General features: G+C 41.9%; 2 protein-coding genes across 4 annotated transcripts; one reads left to right on the top strand and one right to left on the bottom strand.

Moving 5' to 3' along the window:
• Positions 1-3,062: 3,062 nt before the first annotated feature.
• LOC133928263 (uncharacterized) lies at positions 3,063-5,965 on the top strand. 3 transcript variants are annotated; one of them, XM_062374520.1, is made up of 6 exons: positions 3,063-3,240; positions 3,879-3,974; positions 4,270-4,366; positions 4,727-5,024; positions 5,122-5,176; positions 5,522-5,965. In XM_062374520.1, the coding sequence occupies exons 1-6, from the start codon at positions 3,079-3,081 to the stop codon at positions 5,597-5,599; spliced, it is 786 nt and encodes a 261-aa protein (XP_062230504.1). In that variant the 5' UTR covers positions 3,063-3,078; the 3' UTR covers positions 5,600-5,965. The 3 variants fall into 3 exon arrangements, with proteins under 3 accessions (XP_062230504.1, XP_062230502.1, XP_062230503.1); XM_062374518.1 differs by having other exon boundaries at positions 5,490-5,965; XM_062374519.1 differs by having other exon boundaries at positions 3,157-3,240; positions 3,331-3,974; positions 5,490-5,965.
• A 262-nt stretch (positions 5,966-6,227) lies between these two features.
• LOC133928262 (actin-97) lies at positions 6,228-9,483 on the bottom strand. The gene is made up of 5 exons (XM_062374517.1): positions 9,310-9,483; positions 8,091-8,164; positions 7,619-8,012; positions 6,685-7,298; positions 6,228-6,584 (listed from the first exon to the last, which is right to left on the bottom strand). Exons 2-5 carry the CDS (start codon positions 8,148-8,150, stop codon positions 6,519-6,521), a joined length of 1,134 nt encoding a protein of 377 aa, XP_062230501.1. The 5' UTR covers positions 8,151-8,164; positions 9,310-9,483; the 3' UTR covers positions 6,228-6,518.
• Between the last annotated feature and the right edge of the window lie 3,059 nt (positions 9,484-12,542).

The raw sequence follows: 12,542 nt of genomic DNA, 5'->3' as shown, positions 1-12,542 counted from the left end.
CGCAAGGATATCGTTTGAAGCTTTAGTTAACATGATAATAATATAATCAACAAGTTTCTCGCAGTGGGTCATGCCATTTTTGATGTTGATATTCGGAGGGCCTAATAGTGTGTGCTCACCTTGGTTCCTTCTGTGATGTAGCTTGCGGTTCACCGTGCCACTGCTTCTATTCTTCTCTCTCAAACTTCGTGCAATGGTGATCCTTCATAGTGCCTAACCTGCATCCAAGCTTGAAGCGTCAATGTGTCAAATGGCTTAGGGCCGATGGCCTGATTGGTATCATTCTTCGGTCCCGTCGCCGCCTCCCTTCGCATGTCTATCAGCTGCCCTCGCTTATGCCATGCTGAGGTCGATGCTTGGAGGACCTAGTAGTGTGTGCTCACTGTGGTTTCTTCTAACTATGATGTAGCTTGTGGTTCATCGTGATACTGCTTCTATTCTTCTTTTTCAAACTTCGTGTGATGGTGATCCTCCATAGTGTTTAGCCTTCCTCTAAACTTGAAACTTCAGTGTGTTTGTTGATGTAATAGGTAAGGGGTGCCCCACCAGGCGAGCCCCAAGCTACCAAGTGTCAGTCAGCGAACAAATATTCTCAAGACCATGGTCTCACCTTACGACCAGGACATGGCTCCTGCGACCAGTCCCCTGGTCGCAAAGCAAAACCCCGCGACCAGCCCAGGGTAGGTATTCACCTAACAAATCGAATCACATTTAATGCCACACACACAAGTATTTTCCTTCCCTAAGCACTCCCTTTCAATGAGCAAGGTCGTGGGCAGATGTGGTGGCACAGTGACCCGTCTTATAGTATTTAATACTACGGGATGGCCTCACAGACAAGTGTGACAACGTTCGGTGATGAGATGGGGTATGCAGGATGACCAGAGCAAGCCGTGCGTGCCTATCCTTCGTCATGGTGAGCTAGGAGTAGTTGACTTCATCAGGTGTATATCTGCCACAGAGTTTGACATGTTCCATTTGTATGGGCACCTTTTGTGTTGTTATATAAAAGGGGAGGACCCGACTTGTAGAATAAGAGAAGAGACACATTCTATAACAAGTTCATCCAATCTCATAAAAAAAAATACACAGTACGTGGAGCTATTATCTCATGGAATGCCTGAACTGGATAAAAATCCTTCTATTCTTGAGTCCATTAGATCCAACCCAAAGAAACGTTAATCAACACACCCATCAATCGATATACCATGAATTCATTATTAGGGATTATCCCCCGGTAGTGTCAGATGACTTGAGGCTGACGACAATGGTGCACCGGTCCTTCTAGCATGCTTGAGGTGCATACGACTGTGTTATTTGTGGTGCATCTTTGGCGATTATGCAAGTGGCACAACCGTATTTGGTGGGCCTTCAACCTTGACAGGTGAAGGAGCACCAGGCAAAAGCCCTATTTGGCTTCCTATCGATGCCAATGCTGCCGACGCCCTCGAGCGTTGTTCTCTCCATAGAGGCAATGTTGTGGTGCTCCTTGTACACCCTAGGAGGATCTCCGATCAAAAAAACTTTTTGGTTTTTGAAAAGGTGACGACAACGACTTTGACGTTGATCTCTCCTTGGAGGCGTCGCTTAGGAGTCACCTCCCTTGCATTCACGGGTGGTATCCGGCTTTGCTTCTGCTTTCATCTACTTTATGATGATATGGGACATCTCCGACCTAATTTAGCTAGGTAATTGGTAAAGAGTTTTAGGTCATTCTTGTAGTGCTCTGGGCCTAATTCAGTTAAACAATTTTGTTCAATGTGTTATGGTTTTAGCTTCGTTTTTCCTTAATTAACCGAGCATTCCAGACCATCAGGATTTTCTTTTCTATTAAGACAATAGATAGTTATTCTATCAATTCGGTTAAAAAAGAAGTAGCTTAGTCGTCACCTCCAAAGGAGTGATCCCGCATGGATCCATCGCTATTCTCTAAATTTATCCAATTGGAATTTCGAGGTAGATACATCCAGGGCCAGCCCTAGAGGGGGCAAGCGGGGCGATCATCCTGGCCCCCAAAATCCAGGGGGCCTCCTATATCGTGTATTAGTGGTGCATGGTCTTTAGGCTTTGGTTATTGTTAATTACTTCTATAAGCTGAGAAGGCTTTTGAAGTTAATTACTTTTTTGTTACGGCTGATATAGCAAACACTTTATTGAAAAATAGATTTGAAGAACTCCAAGCATTCAAAAATATATTTTAGTTTTTACTAAGTTCGACAACCTTGAAGTCATTGGATGATATTAAACTGAAAGATTGTTGTGCTAAATTTGCAAATACTATCTCTAGATGGTTCATATAATGTTGAGTTAAATGATCTGATTTCTAAATTAAGAGTCATACAATTGATTTTGCAAGATAGGCTAATATCTTCTATGAAAATTTTTAAGTATATCAAAGAAACATATTGTTATCCTAATATTCTATTACTTATCGAATCTTATTTACTATGCATGGATTGTATCATCAGTTGAAAGAAGCTTTTTAAGTTAAAATTATTAAAGAACTACGAGATTCACAATGTTTAAAAAAGATTAAATAATTTGACAACTTTATACATTAAGAATAACTTATTGTATGAGATTGATGTTGATACCATTATCAATGATTTGGTATCTAGAAATGTTAAAACAAATTATTTAAGATGATATCTAGAAAGTGTTTGAGGTTAATGGTGTTTTTTATAGACTTTAAGTGTTTATTAGGAAAAAATTAATACATCGAAAATGTTGGAACTGGCCCTGAGATACATCCAATGTCAGAAAGATCGATCCGGATCCTCTACAGTGAAGAAGTCACTATAGATGATCTACAATGATCTGTTGTGATGAGAAATCTCAGCCGTCCGATCCACGGTGAACGCTCCGAATTGAATGCTACAGTAAAAGTGCTGCGGTTCTCTACCAACTAAGTTGAATCACTGTAGGTGCAGTAAAAAATAATTAGTTAATGTAGATTATTATAGCACAAGATATATTTTACTGTACAAACAGTATTTATCTGTCTTAAAAACGTAGCTTAATGGAGAGCATTTAGATCCCAGAAAGATTAGATAAACAGGAAATTCAGTCAATGGACTGATGTCAGGAAAAAGTAATTTATTCGCGACCCTTCCTTCCTTTCTTCCTCCGTCGGACGCCGCCGCAGGGAAGGGGATGCAGGCAGCCGCGGCCGCCCTGAGGCGCGCGGCAGCCTTGGCAGCGGCCTTCCACTCCTCCGCCGCAGCGCTCTCCAAATCCACGGTATGCCCTTCTAGTAACCGCACCCCGATCGAACCTCTCTCTCCCCGAGCAAATAATCTTGGCACGATTTGGCTCTTTCTTCGAACGCAGATGCAAGCGGAACTAATCTAGAAAAAGGAGGAGCTTTTTTATAGCAATGTTAACAGATATACATCGCAGCAGTGATGCGTCCCTTCTGTGTTAGCAAATCTTCGCTGCAATTCCAATTTTCTACCACCGGGGATGGGGAGAACTCTGCTTGCAATTCATTCTCACCAATATGTGTGCAGTTTGCTTCCTGACAACTGAGTAGCTCGGTATCCATGTCTTAGTTAAGCTATCTTCTGCTATTGAGCTTAGGGTTTGAGTGGTAACCTTCTCTCGCGCTGTAAAGTTGTGCACTTTCACGCTACGACTTGTACTGCTGTGTATGAGTGTGCTTCAGGTTTGATTCAGATAAATTTGGAACTTCTACTGAAAAATTGAACAAAAAAAAAATGCATTTCTTCTTTTGTACGAAGTTCAGTTGTTGATCTGCAAGATCAGACCGACAAAACCCAAAACTATAAAGTGGCTGTGAAGCGCTTGTTAAGCACTGTAGCATTTGCATTTCTTCAACTATCTGGAATTTAACAGTTATGGAACTGTTTCTTGGACAGGCAGGGCAGCCTCATATCCGATTCGCCGTCCGTGAAAAGCGTGCAGATGCAAAGAGCGCCCTTAAAAACCTTCTGCTCAGTGGCAGCCCCTATCAGGTACTTGTAACCAGTTCCTTACATTTTCTTTACTTCCTAATTTGCGAATTCGTCTCTAAACTAATAACACAAACTGATTTAGCCACTGGGCTCACATGTTCCATTCCATTTAAGCCTGTGCTATCATTGGCCAAGTGAACTATGTGGGTCTCCTCTGAACACAGTTGTACCAAATGTTTCTTGTCTCCTAGCTGATGGACGAAACATTTACGCCTTAACAGTTAATGCCTGTGAATGTTCTTTCTTAATTTCTTCAGAAGCATTACTTCCAAATACGTTTCAATGTTGTCTATAGGAAAGCAGTAATAAACAAATGAGAAAGCAAAAAGTCAGTGGCAAATCAAATGGCCAGCGTTCTTGTCCAGGAAAAAATCGACATAGCAAAAATAAATGTAAGTTCTTCCGAAGCATTTACCTTCAAACTGTTTTTGCATTGAACTGTGTTCTTTTGGACCATTCTGTGTTTTTGATTTCTAATTAACTATACTAGACTGGCGGAATGGATATTTAACTATGCAAAAAATAGAACTTACTGCTAAACTTATTGAAGTGGGCATTGGTTGCATTTGTTCTGCATTAAAATGTGAATTTTTGCAAGTCACAATGACATTAATGCACCTGAATCATTTTTCCAGCATCTTTACTCTGTAATTTTTTATTGAGGATAGTTTACGCTTCACTATCTACCGTTGGTTCACATTAATTTTCTGTATATTTGGATGACAAGAAGTGCACAATGATGTTTAACATAGGTGGGCACAACTGGAGAAATTTTGACGAAGACGATTGCACCGATACATCATATGGTACCTTTGGTGGTAAGAGATCTTTTACCTGGTACTGGCCTGAGGATGGTGACGGCCTTGGTAGTTCTCCTAGTGGCTTTCAGTGGAGGGATGAGTCTCAAACGACCAAATCAAGGAAAAAGTTTTGGAATGAAAGTGATGTTGATGAGGAAGAAGAGTTGGTCCATGACAATCTGCAAAGCCATAGAATCTCTCTTGGATTGCCATGTTTAGGCCCCTTAAAACTGGATCATATTAAGTCGGCGTGAGTCATATAAACATTTCTTATCGCATCACATTTGCATGGTTTCAACATCGCAATGTTGGTAATTGTTTGTTTTCTCAACATGGCATTTCTGCAGCTTTCGTGCATCTGCTCTCAAGTGGCACCCGGACAAGCATCAAGGCCCTTCACAGGTTAGTATCATAGTATGTGTTATCCTTATGTGTTCTGGTGACTGGCGCTGACAAGCTCACTGGCCATTTTAATTGTTACCAGTTTCTTGCACATGCAGAAATGTATACACCACTGAATTCTCCGCATTAGTACATAGAAAAAGCAGTGTTTTACGTGTAGGCATCTGCAAGGGAGCTGTTGTGTGAAGCATAACCAAATTGAAGTTCAGAACATGCATCCTACGCAGAATAGGTTGCACTGCACTGTTGATATTGAGGAGGGAACATATTAACAAATTCATTATTTTTTTGTTGATTGTTGTCATGTGTGAAGGTGTCGATTCTGAACACATTTATATGCTCCAGGCTGAAGCAGAGGAAAAGTTCAAGCGCTGTGTGGAAGCATACAATGCATTGGCTGGTGCCTTCAAGTCAAGTAGCTAAAACTACCTTTGGAGCATGCGAGAACAAGGAGAATTTTTTAGAACTTCTAATGATGTATGGAGCTGCTGGAGTTTCAGGACACCGAGAAACCATCAGCAGAAAAATGAAGTAGTTTGGCCTTCATGTTCATGACGAATCCAAAAGTATAATCTAATAGTAAAAACATAAATTGGGTCAATCGTGCCAAATCAATTGAGGCTACACAAATTATTGGGCTCATTTGTATGCTTGATTCCATGTTGCAGTAAGAGTAAATACTATTCCACAGAGTGTTTGTTGTAAAATTTCATACCGCGTGATATATCCTGAGGACCACAAACCGTTGATGCGTCAGCTATACTTGTATGCATTTTCTTCGATTGAATTGCAAGTATATTTCTATAGAAGTTGAATCAAAACGATGTGTTCAGGGGGTTGAACGCGATGAACCAAAATCTGGGTTCCCCAGTTTTTGGAACCTTGGTTGTGCGATCTCGGTTGCATGCTCAATATATGAACCACATTCTTGTTTATAATGTAAGTCCTAATAAAATGACAACTGTATCGGAGTGTGTTAATCTCTTGATGCAAATATACAGCAGCTTGCAGTTCATACTTCCACAGATGCTCACGGTACAACGCTTTCAGATACAACAGCATAATCCAAGCAATTTATAGAAAACTATCAGCTCGGACAACTCCAAACAATCAAACCAAGCAAGTTTGACAACCGATATCACAAACCAGTTTAGGATATGACAAAGCGCTCGCACATGGAGCCACAACATACAAAGATGGCCTATCACAGGGAAGAGCCATGTCTGAAGAAAATAAGCATAGCATGCAAATCTGCAACACATAACTAGAAAAATGAACCGGACATAACTTGAGAGTAGATGATGGACACATCTGCAACACATCTTGATGACGGACTCGAAACTCAGAAGCACTTCCTGTGAACAATTGCTGGTCCGGACTCATCGTACTCGTCCTTTGATATCCACATCTGGTAGATCAATGCCACAATATAACAGAATTCAGATGTTTTCAATTCAGCCTGATAAGTTATAAGTAAAGTTCAGTAACCGCAATCAAACGAGAGGTACCTGTTGGAAAGTGCTGAGCGAGGCTAGGATCGACCCTCCAATCCAGACACTGTACTTCCGCTCAGGTGGAGCAACAACCTTAATCTTCATGCTGCTCGGAGCAAGGGCAGTGATCTCCTTGCTCATACGATCAGCGATGCCCGGGAACATGGTTGAACCTCCACTGAGAACAATGTTGCCATAGAGATCCTTCCTGATGTCCACATCGCACTTCATGATGGAATTGTAGGTTGTCTCATGGATTCCAGCAGCCTCCATACCAATCATGGATGGCTGGAAGAGGACCTCAGGGCACCTGAACCTCTCTGCACCGATCGTGATCACTTGACCATCAGGTAGCTCATAGCTTTTTTCAACTGAGGAGCTGTTCTTGGCAGTTTCCAACTCTTGCTCATAGTCGAGGGCTATATATGCAAGCTTCTCCTTGATGTCCCTTACAATTTCTCGCTCAGCAGAGGTTGTGAAGGAATAACCCCTCTCAGTGAGAATTTTCATTAGGGAATCCGTGAGGTCACGACCAGCAAGATCCAAACGAAGAATGGCATGAGGAAGTGCATATCCTTCATAAATGGGCACAGTGTGGCTCACACCATCACCAGAGTCAAGAACAATACCTGCAGATTGAAAAAAATAGAAACTTCAGCCACAGACTAAGTAACCAATCAATTATAACTTCTGTTGCTTCTTGATTTGTTAGCTACAGTTACTTTTCATGGATGCATATCAGCGACTCAGCATATATATATGTAACTAGTAATCACAGTTGCAGCATATTCAATTACACAAGCTGATGAGTATTAAAAAAGACAACCATACCACATGGCTTAATTATATGAGCTTGACAATAACTTCAAATGGTTAGTGGACGACAGCATAACTGAGCCATAAAGATATTATCGAATCAACACTGAACTAAGGCAGAAATAGTTCATACCAGTAGTACGCCCACTAGCATAGAGGGAGAGCACAGCTTGAATTGCAACGTACATGGCAGGACAATTGAAAGTCTCAAACATAATCTGGGTCATTTTCTCCCTGTTGGCTTTTGGATTCAAAGGAGCTTCAGTGAGCAACACAGGGTGCTCTTCCGGTGCAACACGAAGCTCATTGTAAAATGTGTGATGCCAGATTTTCTCCATGTCATCCCAATTGCTGACAATACCATGCTCAATCGGATACTTCAGAGTGAGAATACCTCTCTTGGATTGTGCCTCGTCACCAACATATGCATCCTTCTGTCCCATCCCTACCATGACACCGGTGTGACGAGGACGGCCAACTATGCTAGGGAATACAGCCCTTGGTGCATCGTCTCCAGCAAAACCAGCCTACAAGATAGACAAAGTAGTGGCATATTTGGAATGCAGAAGATGGCAGGTGTACCAGTTAAGAGGAAAAGGACTGACCTTGACCATTCCAGTGCCATTGTCGCAGACAAGAGGCTGGATGTCCTCACCATCAGCCATTTCTTACAGAATAGCTGCAAGTGGCACATGAAGAGAATCAGCTAGTGACGAAAGGTTATGATAGAAAGGAACATTGGACTTGCAAATGCATTTTAATTGGAGCACTAAATTCAATTCATACAGAAAAAACAAAAGCAGTTATAGTTCCTAGACAACAACTTATGACTCATAACATCTGATTTTGCAACAGCTGAGAAGCACACTCCCTTAAGTCAATACATGCTGTGGCATACTTCCTAACAGAAGGAGTAACTCCTGTTTCTTGGAATCACTCCAATTACAGGTGATTTTTTTAAAACAGAACTCCATAAAAGTTACCGACACCCCAGTTCAAGCTGGGGCTCAAACCTATGTGTCAGTGACTATTACAAAATTTCATAAGAGCTCACAAAAGTACATAGATGAGCCATTTATTTCCTTATACTAGGTATTTGATTGTTCCATGCCATTTTTTTAAGGGAGCGCTAAGTACCCGCAAGAACTAATTAGTAAAGTTTACACAATCCGAAATATAGTTGTATCTCATTGTCATGCTCATAAGGGACTATTCAGAAAAAGAGTACACATTAGAGTCTCACGTAACAACAAATACATGGCTTCTCTCTCGGAAGGCACAAGGAAGCACCTCCGAGCTATTACGCTCCTACAAAATATGTTACTAGCAACATAAAATGAACTGAACCGTATGTGGCTTAGTAGCATCCTAAAGCGTAAAGCACGAATTCCTTGTTCCCCAGCATGGGTGAGAAGTTGTGCTCGGGGTTGCAGTCGCGTGAATCAAATGTTTGCGCTTATGAGGGAGGCAAGCCATCGACAGCACAACACCAACCGCAAGAACAAAGAGGCACAGCCTACACTTGACCAATTACGAGCAACCTAACCATTTTTCCTCGGCAAAGTGCCAACCCAATCACCAAAGACACCAAAGAGTAACCCATCATCCACTTGCAGATCACAGCAAAGCGTCCGGATCGGAGAAGAAGTTCCCCACGGAACCACAGAAAGACACGATTTTTTACCGGATCTTCACCCAGGATGCTCAGATCCGGGCTGGAAAGGTCGCAAGACCAAATCTTGGGCCGAGAGGGGGGCAAGATCTACCTACAACAGCACAACACCAGAGCAAACAAGACCAGCGAGAGAAGGAGAGAGCACTTACTGTGAAGTGCTTCGCCGGCGGCAGCAAGAAGGGATCGGGTGTGATCGGCGCAGGAGAGGACCAATGGGGTGGCCGGTGCTGGTGCCCTGCCTCTGCCTCTGCCTGCCTGCCCCGCTATAACTGTCCTGTCCTGTCCTCTCCGGCTGTGGTGGCTGACGCAACAAGGAGGAGAAGAAAGCGTTTCCTTTTCAACTCATCTGGGTTTTCATTTTTTCTTCAAAGTCTTTTCCCGCACTTGGATTTGGATTTCACTCCACGCAGAATGGCCCGAGCCCATCTTTACTGTAGTTTGCAGGCTTTCATTTGGATCCAATCATTCAATCAATCTTATTGTACGCATTCCTTCACTCAGTCTCGCAGCGAATTAAGGGCCGGGCCTGTTTGCAGCAAAACAAGATATCTAAGGCCTTACATTGGGTCTACACTTCAGATGCATGAGTCTCATAGCATTATTTAAAAAAAGTTTCATACCATTATTTTCCCGAAACCATCCCGCCATATTTGATTTCAAATTGAAGTGGCTTGGGTTATTGCGCACAAGAGGTGTTTGGATGCTTCAAAAGAAAAAATACATGTATTCATAAATGTTTATTAGCAAGAGAGAAAAATAGTGGGTGCATTGGGATTCTCAAAGTAATTTGTAACATGATGCTAGACCTCACGTTAGCATTTCTTCAGAATGTGAAGAAAACTCTCCTATCCCATGAAGTCCCTTTGAAGTAATCTTACAAGCCAAACACCACTCGTAGGAATCATCTATTTTTCTTCAAAAGTTCGTTGTTCCAAAAAGCTCAAATACATGATATAGAGGGAGGGGCATGCAGTATGTTTTCTGAAGGCTCGTTGTAAAATACATTTACCCCCTCTGTTCGTCAATGCATGATGTCCTGGATAGCGTGCAGCTAATCTTCTCTAACAACTTTGACCATTAGCTTAAGGAAAATTGTTTAGATTTTTCATAGGAAAATAGTATTATCAGATTTGTCGTGAAAAAAGTTACATAATATAGTAATTTTGCAGTTTTATCATCATTTTTCATATAAATTTATGGTCAAAGTTCTAAACCATATGATATAAAAAATATCATATCTATATTCCTATAAAATGTGTGTATTGTGACAGATCCGGTCGATCTCCACCGCCCACACAAGTTGTTCAAAAGGTCATCGTGTAAAGTTGGATACATTCCTCATTCCAAAACTATATTCAATATTCTATTATTTATTTTTCATACCTAGATGTTCAATATTTTTCTTCTATATATTTTAAAAATTAATTTAATCTCTTATTATGTCTTCTACATCTAGATGTTTAATATTCGTCTTTCATACATTCACCAACAGATTTCTCCAAAAGGTGTGCTACCTCCCTCACTTCGCATACAACGCCAGGTTTCTCAAGAGGATGTGCCGCCTCCCGTATTTCGCCTACAACATCGGCTTTCTATAGAGGATGCGTCGCCGCTCACATGTCTCCTCCACTATCGTCTACCATGGAGGCCGTCTCCGTTACCATCTTAATACTTCTCACAATATTGCTACAGACGACAAACTCTAAACGATACGATCTCCTCTACCCTTCTGTCTAGGTACTCGTCATTCTTCTCCCTCCTGAAGTTACATGATTATATTGTGAATTTCGTGTATGCAAATATCTCTTTTATTATACTATAATTTTTTTATTTCTTTGAATTGCTATATTCTAAATTAATTCTATATATATGAAATACGTATGTAGTTGCTAGTTTGGGAAATCTAGGAAGTAGTTGCTATTACAATCATAGGACATGGCCATATTGCCATCTATGCTTGCTTCGAGATGCTTCAGTGAGATGGGCAACTTGGAGCTATCTAGCTTTCGTACAAGCAAAATGAAAACATTGGATCCATGCGTGCGTTCTTGGACCTTGATACAGCACGAACATTCTCCCTCTTCCCTTGGCATTTCTTGGCAATGGAATCTCACATGCATGCATGCATGGGCCTCATCAAATTATTGTGCCCTTAAGAGATAACCTCATAGCCTGCCACCAAATCTCTTGTCGTCAAATATTTTCAATCGTATGCGAGAAAATGCCAGTTCCAAGATGATCTATATCGATTGTAGCGAAGAAGAAAATAAAAGTCTCTCACTCTCTCAAATTACGATCGCTCTTCCCAATTTCCATACTCCGTCGACATCGCTGCCCATACATCATACACATGCCTCATTCCCTCCATATATTTTCTCTTTATTATAGATATAGTTATCTTTTTTGAAATAAATAAATATAGTTACCCAAAGAAAAATAATTTTATGCTGCATAGCTGGTGTGCCGTGTGCATATCCTTTTCTGGATAATGAAATATCAATCACACGGTCGCTACATCCAGGGATGCAATCCTTGCACTCACTACAACTTTTCATCACATAACTGAGAAGCACAGAGCTAATACGAATTTAACAAACCAATAGAAGGTTCACACTGAAATCACGGATACTGAGGGATAAAACTTACCTCATACGATTCTACTTACCAAATGTTGATAATAAATGCTCTTCATCATCTCTGGTGCTGGCTCCTTTTAATTCCCACCGTCTGGCCAACTCAGCTCTCTCTCTCCTCAAAAAAAAAAAAATCCAATCCCATCCACATTCTTCCTCTCCCCTCCCAATCCAGCCTCTGTGAGCTGCTTCGCCCTCCTCCACCGTAGATGCTCACTCCGCCCTCTCCTTCGCATGTGGGCATAGCATGGTCACCAATTAGTTGGCCGTCAAAGTCGGAGGTGGCAATGGCGGTCTTCTATGATGAGACCATCTTCGACCTCTCCATTGATGAGGAGGAGGCCGACAGTGATGACGGGTAGTGGGATGGCTACTCTGCCGCCGCCAAGCTCAGAGGAGGAGGAAGAGGAAGATAAAGAGGAGGGGGAGGGCAACCCTGCCTTGGAGGAGGAAGCGGCATAGGGCAACGCCGATGCCAACGCCAAGGGAGAGAGCGAGGCCAACGTCAGCAAGGCTGAGGGTGATGATAGTGCAGAGGAGGAGGAGGACGACGACGAGGGACGACGACGAGGGTAAATGCGATTGCAACTCCGATGATGATGATGACAGCTGTGCCGTCTACACCTTTTTCGCCATGAGCACTCTCCCACCCTCGGTGGTAGGTTGATGAAGAGGCGTAGGATTAGTGTTAGTGTAGGTGATGCATGCATAATAATTGGAATTTAGCAATTTGGATTTAGCAGATTTTT

This window comes from Phragmites australis, chromosome 9 (assembly GCF_958298935.1).
Source record: "Phragmites australis chromosome 9, lpPhrAust1.1, whole genome shotgun sequence".
In the NCBI taxonomy this organism is placed as follows: Eukaryota; Viridiplantae; Streptophyta; class Magnoliopsida; order Poales; family Poaceae; genus Phragmites; species Phragmites australis.
The sequence above is the reverse complement of the archived record's forward strand: the minus strand, read 5'-3'. Positions and strand labels throughout refer to the sequence as shown.

Excerpts from the sequence above, each read along its gene's own strand:
- LOC133928263 (XM_062374518.1), top strand. The coding sequence starts at position 3,079 with ATGTCAGGAAAAAGTAATTTATTCGCGACCCTTCCTTCCTTTCTTCCT. Across the intron at positions 3,975-4,269 it reads TCAGTGGCAGCCCCTATCAG|GAAAGCAGTAATAAACAAAT; the intron begins GTACTTGTAACC and ends TGTTGTCTATAG. Across the intron at positions 4,367-4,726 it reads TCGACATAGCAAAAATAAAT|GTGGGCACAACTGGAGAAAT; the intron begins GTAAGTTCTTCC and ends TGTTTAACATAG.
- LOC133928262 (XM_062374517.1), bottom strand. The coding sequence starts at position 8,150 with ATGGCTGATGGTGAGGACATCCAGCCTCTTGTCTGCGACAATGGCACT. Across the intron at positions 8,013-8,090 it reads ATGGCACTGGAATGGTCAAG|GCTGGTTTTGCTGGAGACGA; the intron begins GTCAGTCCTTTT and ends TCTATCTTGTAG. Across the intron at positions 6,585-6,684 it reads CGCTCAGCACTTTCCAACAG|ATGTGGATATCAAAGGACGA; the intron begins GTACCTCTCGTT and ends TTGATCTACCAG.